The sequence below is a fragment of the Loxodonta africana genome, chromosome 27 (assembly GCF_030014295.1).
Source record: "Loxodonta africana isolate mLoxAfr1 chromosome 27, mLoxAfr1.hap2, whole genome shotgun sequence".
Lineage (NCBI taxonomy): Eukaryota > Metazoa > Chordata > Mammalia > Proboscidea > Elephantidae > Loxodonta > Loxodonta africana.
In genome coordinates, this window is record NC_087368.1 from 10,676,917 (window position 1) to 10,690,259 (window position 13,343).

The 13,343-nt window shown below is 39.4% G+C and overlaps 1 protein-coding gene across 1 annotated transcript in view; it reads left to right on the top strand.

Moving 5' to 3' along the window:
• The window catches only part of COL6A5 (collagen type VI alpha 5 chain), a 110,214-nt gene that overhangs the window by 70,384 nt on the left and 26,487 nt on the right, over positions 1-13,343 (top strand). Inside the window, exons 33-36 of the mRNA XM_064277323.1 lie at positions 482-575; positions 1,122-1,775; positions 4,640-4,730; positions 9,611-9,819. Of these exons, the coding sequence (XP_064133393.1) occupies positions 482-575; positions 1,122-1,775; positions 4,640-4,730; positions 9,611-9,819 (1,048 nt within the window). The remainder of the gene's footprint in view (positions 1-481; positions 576-1,121; positions 1,776-4,639; positions 4,731-9,610; positions 9,820-13,343) is intronic.

Consider the following 13,343-nt stretch of genomic DNA (forward strand, 5'->3'; position numbering starts at 1 on the left):
GACAATGTGATTGAGGTGGAAATAGGTAAGGTCGCTACTAAAAGGGGCCAAAGAAAACTGCAGGGCCCAACTGCAGAAGCTGGTGCGTGACTGGAAGAACATAAAAAATTCAATGTAGAATTGCAGGTTTGAAAATGTATTGAAAACAAGCATTAGAAAATCTTAATTCTAGCCTTAGTCTGTGAATCTGCTCAGGTTATCTTATGGTAAGTTTCTCATCATAAAATGAGGGTGTTGAGGCCTGTTTTAAATATTTCCTTGGGTTATTTTCAGAATTAAAGGGGGGTTCTATGTGTGTGTGTGCATGTGTGTGTGAGGAGATGCATAGAATAGAACACGGGTATAATGCCAGGTAATGGTGATTAACCCACCCGATTAGTTGGGTGCTTTTCAAACTAATCCTTAAAGTAGGTGCACAGTGGCTTCCCAATCACTATTTGAGAAACTGAGCAAACAAGCCTCTATTTCTTTTTCAATGCAGTTTGACAACACTGGAACGTTCCAAGTGATTCCAATTCCACCAGATGGGGACTATGACCCATTAGAAAGACTTCAGCGCTGTTCACTTTGCTATGGTAAGATTAGTGAGATGAATACTATTATGCTGAAAAGCTAAAATGTCTTTTTGGTGAGCTACTGATTCTGGCTTTATCAAAGATTCAGATTTTTAATTGTAGGTTCTATTTTCAATTTGCCAGTTTTCCAGTATCATCTGTCAGGTTTTTAACTTCTATAGTGTGTGAAGTTTCCTAAGAAGTTAAAAGTTGGTTTAGAAGATTACCCCAGTTGATGTATCTTTTGGGGAGCCAATTTGGTGGTTTGTATAAAAACCTCAAAAATATTGAAACTGTGTTTTAAATGAGTTTAGATATGACTTGTAGACTTCAGGTATACACGCTACCTACATCTTCTTTCACCAACAAAATTCTCAGTTGTCTTCTAATGGCCACCAAAATACTGGAACATTGAAAACGCTTCATTAACTGAAATGATGTGAGATTGAAGAGGTTAGTGATCAAATTATTAATTCTTAGTAATTAGTCACTGAATCGCTTAAAGATCTCAAACAACAGTGCTTTGTTGTGCCAGCTTTGAACCAATGAATCTCTCTGTGTTTTCAGATAAATGTTTTCCAAATATTTGCCTCAAAGAGGTTTCTTTACCTGAAAATTCATACATGGATGTAGCCTTCCTCATAGACAATTCTCAAAATATAGCAAATGATGAGTTTAAAGCCATGAAGGCATTGGTGAGCTCAATGCTTGACAACTTCGACATTGCTGCAGACCCTTTAGCTTCAGACTCTGGTGATAGGATTGCCTTGCTGAGCTATTCTCCTTGGGATGAGAGAAGGAAGAGTACAGTGAAAACGGAGTTCAAGTTTACAAGTTATGGCAACCAAGTCCTAATGAAGAGGTACATCCAGGATTCCCTCCAACAGCTAAATGGAGAAGCCACCATTGGCCGTGCCCTACTATGGAGCATGGAGAATCTCTTTACAGGAATACCCAAATTAAGAAAATACAAGGTCATCTTTGTGGTCTCAGCTGGAAAAAATCTTGAACGGAAGGAATTCTTGAAGAAGATGGCTCTGAGGGCCAAGTGTCAAGGCTATGTCATATTTGTGATTTCCCTGGGTTCTACACATAAGGATGACATGGAGGAGTTAGCCAGCTACCCACTTGAACACCATTTGATACAGCTTGGGAGGATTCATAAACCACATCTGGATTATATTGTGAAGTTTATTAAGCCATTTGTATACTCAGTCAGACGTAAGTCATTCAGCTGTTCTTCTTTATTTTAATAAGAATATGGTGTTTGTTAATAGTGTTGATAACCTAATTTATCTTTGCATCTACAGCTAATCCAAACATATGATTTAGGTGGTGCGATGGGGTGGGGAATGGGACATATCCTGGTTATACCCTGTTTATACCTACATTGGTCATAATGTGGTGAGACCTTTTTCATGGTTGATTCCCTTAGCCAAAATCTCAGCACCAGAAAGTACAGAGTGACTGGAGGTCTCCTGACCCACACTCTCGCAACCTGAGGAAGCTCCAATATAGCTCTTAGATGATCTCCAGGATGAGCATTTACATAAAAGTTTTACCTGCTACACCTGGTTTGTTTCCAACCTTGGCTTACCTTGGAGACCTGTCTGAGGGTATAAAGACAACACAGTCCTGTGCTTTTCCCAAAGAGTCTGGGCATACAAACCACCTAGGAGTCGGGTTAAATGCAGGTCCTGATTCAGGATATCTGGAGTAGAGCCTGAGAGCCTGCATTTCTGGCAAGTTCCCCAGTAATGCCAATGGTGCTGGTTCATGGACCACACTTTGAGTAGCAAGGCTACAGGTTGGCACAAAATCATCATCCGCATGTGGATGCCAGTCCAAGAACTGTTTATTATTGGTCTGTGAAGAGGTAAGGGGAGAAATTGAAAGTAAGCATCTAGAAACTTTTAAAACAATTTGTTGTTGCTGCAACATGCGAGTGCATGAGCAATGGACTCTGCCTCGTTGAACAGTATATCGGCCAAAAATATCAGTCCATCAAGGGTTAGAAATAAAATTACATTGTCTTTTACCACAAATGGTTTGAGAAATGCTCTCCTAGAATAGTGGTTCTCAACCAGGGGTGACTTCCCCCCGCCAAGGGACATCTGGAAATATCTGGAAACATTTGGGTTGTCACAGCTGGGAGATACTACTGACATCAGATGGATGCTGCTAAAGATACTACAATGCCCATGTCAGCCCTCCACCAGTCTAAATGTCAATAATGCTGAGATCAAGAAACTCTGTTCTAGAGAATCCCACAGGATCAGAACTGAACTTTTCTGAGAATCTGACAGGTTTAGAGCTAGATTCTGCCAGAATCAATCCCACCACGCTAGAATGCAAAAGTTGTCCTGGTGTTCAAGGAATCCCGCAACATCACCACAATGAGAATATCCTGAAAGTTCATTCTTCATTGCAGAGTGAGTTCCACCTTTTCATGTGACTCTCTATGGAAACCCTGGTGGCTTAGTGGTTAAGTGCTACAGTTGCTAAGCAAGAGGTCAGCAGTTTGAATCTGCCAGGCACTCCTTGGAAACTCTATGGGGCAGTTCTACTCTGTCCTATAGGGTCCCTATGAGTCAGAATTGACAGCAGTGGGTTTGGTGTGGGTTTTTCTCTATGTAATTGGAGAATCCAATAACTACCTTCTTGGGAATACTATATTGCATTAAATCTAAGATCCCCTCAGTTGTAAGATGCACCATTATTTTACGTAGGAAGGAAGAAAAAAATGCCTCCAATGAATTTTGGTACAAACTTTCCTATTAGCGTTTTTGTTTTGTAGCAATTGGAAGAGTTCTTTTAGACTTAGGTATATATATTATTCTTGTACATACATAAAAAGGAAAATATATGTGAAATAGATGGGTTAAGACATTCCTGAAACAATTTTTTGTTTAGAATTTGACCCTTGTGAACTACTTTTTGACTCAGAACCATCAATATCCACTTTTTTTTTCTTCCATGCAATATTGTTCTTTGTGTCATCAAGATGGCTATTGATGCAGCATTTTTAAGACTGTAAAATAACTCAAAGCTGGTGATGCTGGGCTGTTACGTGGCTTTGCGACTTTGTAGTGTTAGCTTGCTTTTGACCCCCAACAGAAGAATGTTGCCAAACATATCTGAGTCACTGCCTTTCCACCACCACCTGGTTCATAGGGATCAAAAGACTCCCCTACTAATACTTCTTGAATTATTTTCCCAATTGCTGACCCCAATTTGACAAGTTTTATAAAAGTGCTGGTATTTCTGATGTGCCTGCCTGCACAGGCAATGACAACTCCACTGGAGTTCCTGCCTTACCAACAGCAAGCGTCAGATGCAATTGGTTAGAAGTCACATTCTCATTTCAGAGAAATGGGGTGGGGGGGTGTGGGGAGGGTGAACTCACCTTAAACCAGAGAAATACGATAATTATAAGACCACAGAATTTCTCTGAGATATTTTCCCGAAGTCTTGGGTTGTTCAATGGTCAAAGGCCTCCTCTAACTAAAAATGGTTTATTTTCATTAAATGAGGGGAAAATGATACACTTCTCAATGTTCCGCCACTTACAGAACAACATCAGGTGGGAATACAGTGGCATATTATTCAAACCTGTAAGCTAAAAACCTCTCTGCGATTCTTTGCCTCCTATGAAATCAGCGTTAATTGGTGTAGAAGCACCAAACAGCATGATGTAATAAAACGTTACCTCTTCTGTGTTTGATCCCGTAGCATACGTCTGCACGCAAAAGCTTTAGAGAATCAGAATAAAATTTCCCTTCAGTTATGTTGATCTGAGCATGTGAAATCATATGTCCCTGTATCATCATTAATCATTAAATGAGCAATTTGAGGAGGCCTGTTTCCTCTGTGACCCTGGTAATTCTTTGGCTGCTAAAATGTTCTAAAATCAGGTTTTGAGTGCTGTTTCTAGTTGCTACCATTTGCTGTTTTCACCCCAGCCAAATTATACTGAAATATTTTAGTGACATTTATTGCTTCAAGAGGATTCCTGTTGGGATTCTCTTTACCTAAAAAAGAAAAAAAAGTTAAAAAATCTAACAATAACTTTGCTCTCTCAACAGGAGGATTTAATCAGTATCCACCACCAATGCTTGAGGATACCTGTAGACTCATCAGTGCAGAAGGAGAGGATTTTCAAAACGGCAACCTCCAGTGAGTTGAAAAGCTCTGATATTTACAAGTGACTGCCAATTGACTGATGGGTGTAGAGCTGGCTTATAACAGGTTATTAGGTTGAGGAAACTAACAAGGTCTCTGAAGTAAAGGCTCTTCACGTATTCCATTTTCTGTAGCAGAAGTTTCGGATCAAGCATGCTTTCTGACTTGATGTTTCTATAATGTCTTCTTAAGCTTTATTACAGTTTTTTCATTTAAATTCATGGTTTCCTCAGAAATTACCATATTCATATTAATCCCAAAATAAAATAAAATAAAAAAGAACAGATTCATTCAGTCAATTCTTACTCATGGTGACCCCATGTGTGCCAAAGTAGAACTGTGCTCCATAAGGCTTTCAATGGCTGATTTTTTCAGAAGTAGATAGCCAGGCCTTTCTTCTGAGGTGCCTCTAGATGGGTTCAAATTGCCAACTTTTTGGCTAGCAGTCAAGTGCTTAACTCCTACCCCAGAGTAGAACCCACAGTTTAGCCTCATCTCACCTCAGCTTCATTTCCCATTTCTCAATGGATCCAGTAAGTCTAGTTTCCACATGAGTTTGAAGTTCCATTCCATGCTTTTCCTCCTTTTTATCAGGATCCATCTGTTGGGTCTTTGATTAAAACATTCAGTAATTGTAGCCAGGCACGATCTGTTTCTTTTGGTCTCATGATAATGGAGATAGTAGTTTATGGAGGCAATTAAACCTACAGTCCATTTCCTTCTCTGATTCCTGGGTCTTCTTCTTCCTCTGCTGTTCCAGGCAAATAGAGAACAATTGTTGTATCTTGGGTGTTCATTCGTAAGATTTTAAGACCCCAGGCGCTACTCACGGAACTAGGAGATAGAACAGAAACTCTGAAAACATTAGGCCAGTTGACTGGGTAGACCCCTAAACCTTCAAACCAAGAAAACTAATCCCATGAAGTGTTTTGTTGTATCTAAGTAATATCGACCACACAGCAATCACATTGAATGACATGTTCCAAGTGGAACAGGGAATACCTCACCTTAATCTTTTTAGCCAGTCCACCTCACAGCCACTCTCAGTAAAGTATGTTGTTGTGTGCCATCAAGTTGATTCCAATTCACAGTGACCCTATAGGACAGAGTTGAACTGCCCCATAGGGTTTCCTGGGCTGGGATCTTTATGGGAGCAGATTGCCAGGTCTTTTCTCCCATGGAGCCACTGGCAGGTTCGAACAGCTGATCTTTTGGTTAGCAGCCATGCACTTAGCTATTGTGCCACCAGGGTTCCACCCCCACATGTCTGTCAGTTGGTCGTACTGTGGGGGCTTGAGTGTTGCTGTGATGCTGGAAGCTATGCCACCGGTATTCAGATACCAGCAGGGTCACCCATAGAGGACAGGTTTCAGCTGAGCTTCTAGACTAAGACAGACTAGGAAGAATGACCCAGCAGTCTACTTCTGTAAAGAACTAGCCAGTGAAAACGTTATGAATATAGTGGAACGTTGTCTGGTATAGTGCCAGAAGATGAGCCTCCCAGGTTGGAAGGCACTCAAAAGACAACTGGGGCAGAGCTGCCTCCTCAAAGTAGAGTTGACCTTAATGACATGGATGGAGCAAAGCTTTCAGGACCTTCATTTGCTAATGCGGAATGGCTCAAAATGAGACAAAACAGCTGCGAACACCCATTAATAATTGGAACCTAGAATGTATGAAGTATGAATCTAGGAAAATTGGAAATCATCAAAAATGAAATGGAATGCATAAACATCGATATCCTAGGCGTTAGTGAGCTGAAATGGACTGGTATTGGCCATTTTGAATCGGACATTCATATGGTCTACTTTGTCGGGAATGATAACTTGAAGAGGAAAGGTGTTGCACTCATCATCAAAAAGAACATTTCAAGACCTATTCTGAAGTACAATGCTGTCAGTGATAGGATAATATTCATACACTTACAAGGTAGACCAGTTAATACGACTATTATTTAAATTTATACACCAACCACTAAAGCCAGTGAAAAAAAAAGCCAGAGATGAAGAAATTGAAGATTTTTACCAACTCTGTAGGCTGAAATTGATCAAATTTGCAATCAGGATGCACTGATAATTACTGATGATTGGAATAGGAAAATTGGGAACAAAGAAGAAGGATTGGTAGTTGGAAAATACGGCCATGGTGATAGAAACAATGCTGGAGATTGAATGATAGAATTTTGCAAGACCAATGACTTCTTCATTGCAAATAACTTTTTTCACCAACATAATGGCAACTATACACGTGAACCTTCCCAGATGAAATACACAGGAATCAAATTCACTCCATCTGTGGAAAAAAGACGATGGAAAAGCTCAATATCATCAGTTAGAACAAGGCCAGGGGCCAACTGTGAAACAGACCATCAATTGCTCATATGCAAGTTCAAGTTAGAGCTGACGAAAATTAAAACAAGTCCACGAGACCCAAAGTACGACTTTGAGTATATCCCACCTGATTTTAGAGACCATCTCAAGTATAGATTTAACGCACTGAGCTCTAATGGCCGAAGGCCAGACCAGTTGTGGAATGACATCAAGGACATCATACACGACAAAAGCAAAAGGTCATTAAAAAGACAAGAAAGGAAGAAAAGACCAAAATGGATGTCAGAAGAGACTCTGAAACTTACTCTTGAATGTAGAGTAGCTTCCCTGCCTCTCCTTAGCTTCTTCTTTGTTTTAGGGTAAATGTTGACCATTTGGTCTCATATGTTTGATTAATTTAAGGGAGCACAGCATTCATGGGTGATATTGTTTATTTTATAAGCCCATCGCTTATTTTAATGAAAGATGGCTACAGGGAGTGGCTTCAGTTCCAAGCTCAAAGGGTGTCTTAGGGCGATAGACTTGAGGGTTCCCCTAATCTCTATTGGTTCAGTCAGGTGTTTTTTTTAGAAATCCGAGTTTTGTTCTACATTTTTATCTAAAATTTTACTGATAATTCCAAAAGGATTTGCAGCAATACATCAACAGGAATTGCCAGAAATTCAAGGTGAATTCAGAAGAGGACATGAAATGAGGGATATCATTGCTGATGTCATAGATCTTGGCTGAAGCAGAGACTACAAAAAGGATGTTAACCTGTGTTTTACTGAGTATGCAAAGGCATTCAATTATGTGGATCATACAAATTATGGATAACATTGTGAAGAATAGAAATTCCAGAACACTTAATTGTGCTCATGCGGAGCCTGTACATGGACCAAGAGGCAGTTGTTCAAACAGAACAAGGGGATACTGTGTGGTTTAAAATCAGAAAAGGTGTGCATTAGGGTTGTATCCTTTCACCATACTTATTCAATCTGTATACTGAGCAGATAATCCAAGAAGATGGACTATATGAAGAAGAACAAGGCATCAGGATTGGAGGAAGACTCATTAACAACCTGCGATATGCAGATGCCACAACCTTGCTTGCTGAAAGTGAAGAGGACTTGAAACACTTAGTGATGAAGATCAAAGACCACAGCCTTCAGTATGGTTTATCCTCAACATAAAGAAAACAACAATCCTCACAACTAGACTGATAAGCAATGTTATAGTAAACAGTGAAAATATTGAAGGTGTCTAGAATGTCATTTTATTTGGATCCACAATCAACACCCATGGAAGCAGCAGTCATGAAATCAAATGATGTATTTCATTGGGCTGGAGTTTAAAAGTTTGTAAGTGGCCATCTAAGATACAACTATGGGTCTCTTCCCAACTAGAGCAAAGGAGAATGAAGGAAACCAAAGACCCAAGGAAAAAATTAGTCCACAGGACTAATGGACCATGAGAACCACAGCCTCTTCTAGCCTGAAACCAGAACTAGATGGTGTCCAGCTACCACTACCAACTGTGCTGACCAGGGACACAACAGAAGTTACTGGTTAGACCACTTCCTGTGATCACCTTTCATTAAAATAAGAGATTGGGTTATAAAATAAACAATATCACCCAAGAATACTGTGATCTCTTAATCAACCATATGAGACCAAATGGTCAACTTTTACCCTAAAGCAAAGAAGCTAAGGAGAAGCAAGGAAGCTAAATTAATGGAAACAGAACAAAAAGGATGGACATAATAAGAATGTGGACACATTATGAAAAACGTAACAATGTCATGGAACAAGTATAAAAATTGTTAAATGGGAACTTCACTTGCTATGTAAACTTTCACTTGAAACACAATTTAAAAAAAAAAAGAAATCAAATGACATATTGCATTGAGCAAATCTGCAGCGAAAGACCTCTTTAAAATGTGAAAAAGATATCACCTTGGAGACTAAGGTAAGCCTGAGCAGAAGAACGAACAAATCTGTCTTGGAAGAAGTACAGACTGAATGGTCCTTTGAAGTGAGGATGGCGAGACTTCATCTCAAGTACTTTGGACGTGTTATCAGGAGGGACCAGTCCCTGGAAAAGGACATCATGCTTGGTCAGGGATGGACCAGTAAGCAAGGTATGCAGGGGCTTAATTGTGTTTACTCACTAATCTGTAGTGCCCAATTTCACGTGAGTTTCACAACATCTTTGATGACATCAGTCAACATCAGGTGTCTATACAAACATGAATTTACTTCTGGGCTGTCAATTCTATTCCATTGGTCTATGTGCTTATTATTGAATCAGTACCAGGCTGCTTTGATTATTGCAGCTAAATAGTATGTTTTGAAATTGAGACATGTGAGACCTCCCACTTTGTTCTTAAGAAGGTTGAGTAATCTTAATGAATTATTTTGTTGCACTGAAGTTAAGTTTTTTAAATGCTCTGCAATTATTTTTAAGAAATAATTAGGTAATCCTATCAAATCGTTGAGATAGTTGCATTCCCCAGTTGTCAACAATCACCTAAAACTCTGCCCTCCCCCCCATTTTTTCCCCTAGATTTATCGACAAACCACATGAGATGTCTTCAGGAGAGAACGGCTTCTTTGAGGTGGAATTAAGTGCTGGGAGAGACTCATCTTTTGTGTTGGAGGACAATAGAAGTGGCCATTTGGTTTATATTCCGAGCGAAATAGTTAAGCCACCGAAATTATTTATTAAATACGAAAATGATCAGGTTCCTGAAGAAATGGCAAGTCTCACTTCTGGTAAGGAAATGAAAAATCACAGTTGAAATGCTTAAATAAGCCAGATCCTCATCTTTTAACACTAGGAAAGGATCAAATATGTTAAGGCTGGTATCTAAATTGACTTTTTTTCAAGTTCAGGGTGGGGCAGAAACTACTGCTTTTATTGAAATTGAAGAAGTAAATGGTGACAGGCACCATGAGGGGTTCACGGATGTAATCTCTGAGAAATAACCCTGATATTCTCAACAAACTTAAGATTTTTCTAGAAACCACAAATGAGAAAGTTAGTGTGCTATATAGAAGGAGGCAGTATAGACAGCATCAGAATAAAAGGACAGATTAAAACACCGTTTCAAAGTTGGCCTGGCCAGTGCCCCAGAGTTTGTGATTCCATGAGAAGATATGTTTTATTTTGGCGGTACCTGGAGAAGATAGAGTATAAACTCCCCCACCACCTACGTTATGCATTTTAAAGGCGTGTTAATAATCTCTTGTCAGGTTTGATGTTTTCAAACAAATAAGATAAAGAATTTTCTCTGTATTTTCACTGATAAGGTTGAAATACTCAACAGGCTAGTTGGCCATTCCATCTATGCATTTAGTCTTCCAAAACGCTCATCTGGTCAGAATGCCAAGATTTAAGCATTAGGTCATAAGTATGATGGATGTAGTTAAAATATGCAGGAATAAAGAAAAAGAGGGCCAATTCATGCTGTCATGTTCATTCTTGGCAGCTTACTTTGGTAATTTTTCTTGTGTTCAACATACACGTCCCCACAACCATTTCCAAAATGTAAATATTTGAACTTTATTTTTAAAACATCCAAACTTTCCTTAATAGAAAGCACAATGAAGAATTAAAAAGTCAAACGTCAGTTGAAAAATAAGGCATCTGAGCTATAGAAAGAGATAACATAGTAGAAAACAATCTGTGTCGTGCCATGGCATTGAAATATTCAGGTGTGCACATTTTTTAGTTAAAACAATTCTTTTATTGTCATGTAGACATAGTCTAAAGAAGAGAATGTTAAATATTTGTCCTTTTTCATGGATGTTATTAATTTGGGGGTATTTATTTCGACGATACAGGAATGACAACAACCCTCAAGGCACAGAAATTTATTATGCTACTGTTTAAAAAGCAGCAGAGAAGGCCTTTTGGCAGAGTGTTAGAGTAGCAAAATTGTCATTTGTGATTGTTTTGTTCGCGGTAAACATTCCAAAGTCTAGTAAGTCAAAAGGGTGCACCTTCTAAGGAAAAATAGATATGCCTGGCTATTAAAAAGATAAAACTCATCTTTATAGTCCTCTTTAATGACCATTGTTCAGTAGTAAAAGAAAGGCTTTTCATTTGGTTTTTCAGTTGCCTGGTAATCAAGATGATACTTGTAGCCAGTGTAAGGTCCAATTTGGCTGAAGGAATAATTGTAAATTGTCAGTTACCCCCACCCCACCCAGTTTGTCCTGTAGTGGGGTGACGTGTGCTGGGAGTTTCGTGGAGAACCATGTCAGTTTGTGATAGCCTGAGAGTCTCAGACCTGAGGGATAAAAAAAAAAAAAAACCAAACCCACTGCTGTTATATATATATATACTTTAAAATAAATCTGGGTGCCTGGCCATAAGTGTTTTCTAGGGACTTTGTGCTCTTCCTTTCTTTTTTGCCATCCTTAGCCAGTTGCCAAGAACTGCTATGAACTTTCTGTATAATGTGCTATCCTTCTGGAGAGTAAAATGTGGTTCAGTTATTGTATTCGGTCACTAAGAGCTTGGATAAGTTCCAGGTATATTGGACAAATAAAAGCTTGATAACTTTCATATGCTGTGTTTATGTTACTCATTTATGATTCTTATGGCTGTTGGCTGATTTTTCTGCCCTTGAACTGAGAGTCTTGGGGGAAGGTCAGGAACCTGAACCGTTTAGGAAATTTATGAAGCTCCAAGAGTCCTCCTAGAGTTGTTCATAAGAAGCACAGCCATTGATTGTCTCCCTAGCTATGTCCCTACCAATACTCTTACCTCTTCTCCCTCCTACCTACTATAATTTCCAAATTAATCTTCAGGGCCTTTCCTGGCCCTCTCCATTCCAATGGAGCAGTCCAAGAACAACCTGTATGACATCACCTGGAAGTCCTTAGTAAACACAGATTCCTGAGTCCTGCTCAGAACAGGGCCTCCAACTGGTTCCTTCAGGTTTGAATCCATACTGAGAATTTACATTTCTAACAAGTTCCCAGGCAATGCTAATGCTGTTGGTTAGGGACCAATTAAAGAACCACCAGTGGAGCGGTGGTTCTCCAAATTTATTATACATAAGAATCACCCGGGGATCTTGTTAAGGCATAGTGGTCAAGTGCTATGGCTGCTAACAAAAAGGTCCGCAGTTCAAATCTACCAGGTGTCCTTTGGAAATTCTGTGGGTCAGTTCTACTCTGTCCGATAGGGTCGCTATGAGTTGGAATCGACTCAACGGCAACAGGTTTGGTTTTTCTGGTTTATCCCGAACCTACTGAATCAGAAACTCGGGGGGTGGGGCTCAGCAGCCTGGGTTTTAACAAGCAGCACAGGTGATTCTGACATAAGCTGAAGTTTGAGAACATCGTACCACCTTGATTTGCCAAATTTGGTCTGTGTTCTCAGTGGAGCTGGAAGTATTTGGGTATCTAGTATCACGTAACAGAAATGTGACAAATCCTACTTCCAAAGGGTACCAGGTGTTACAGCCAGGGATGTAATTTCATTTTGCCCATCAAAAAACACTGACCATCCATCCATCCAACCAACCAAGCAACCAACATCTGTCTAATGAAATGCTCTTAAGATTCAAATATATAGGGATTATCTGAGATAATATTATACATTTTGACCATGACATCTGCAATACAAAAATTCCTTGGAAAACACAGTCCCTCCTAATCATTTACCAGTGGAATGTGCCTTGATCTTTGAGATTATGTAATAAAGAATGAGTGGTTTAGTTCTAATTAAATTGCAACTGTTGACACAATGGCTAGCCTACAACTTTAATCAAGGACCCTGCATTACCCAATATTTAAGGTATAACTAATCTACAAGATTAAAGAGGGGCAGGATAATTTGCTATGAATGCTAACTACCAACCTAAACTTAGCCTACAGGCTAAGTTGATATTCTTTTTGATGAATTTCATTAAGGAATGAGAGCAACACTTGCCCCTTCAGACTAGGCTGGAGTGGTGCTCAAGGAAATTAGTGCAGAGTTGTTGTTTTTTTTTTTTTTTTCCTTCTTTTTCCCTAACTTTAATCTGATTGTGATCTACAAATCAGCTTAAAAAAAAAAAAAAACCTGTATAATCTTTTGACTTTGAATCAATCATAGGGTATTACAGGTGGAAGGGAATTTAGTGTTTACAAACTGAACTAGGGGTGGTTCTACCTTACCCCACCTAAAGGGATATTTTGCGATGTCTGGAGCTGGTGGCATAGTGGTTAAGTGCTATGCCTGCTAACCAAAATGTTGGCAGTTCAAATCCACCAGGCACTCCTTGGAAACTCTATGGGGCAGT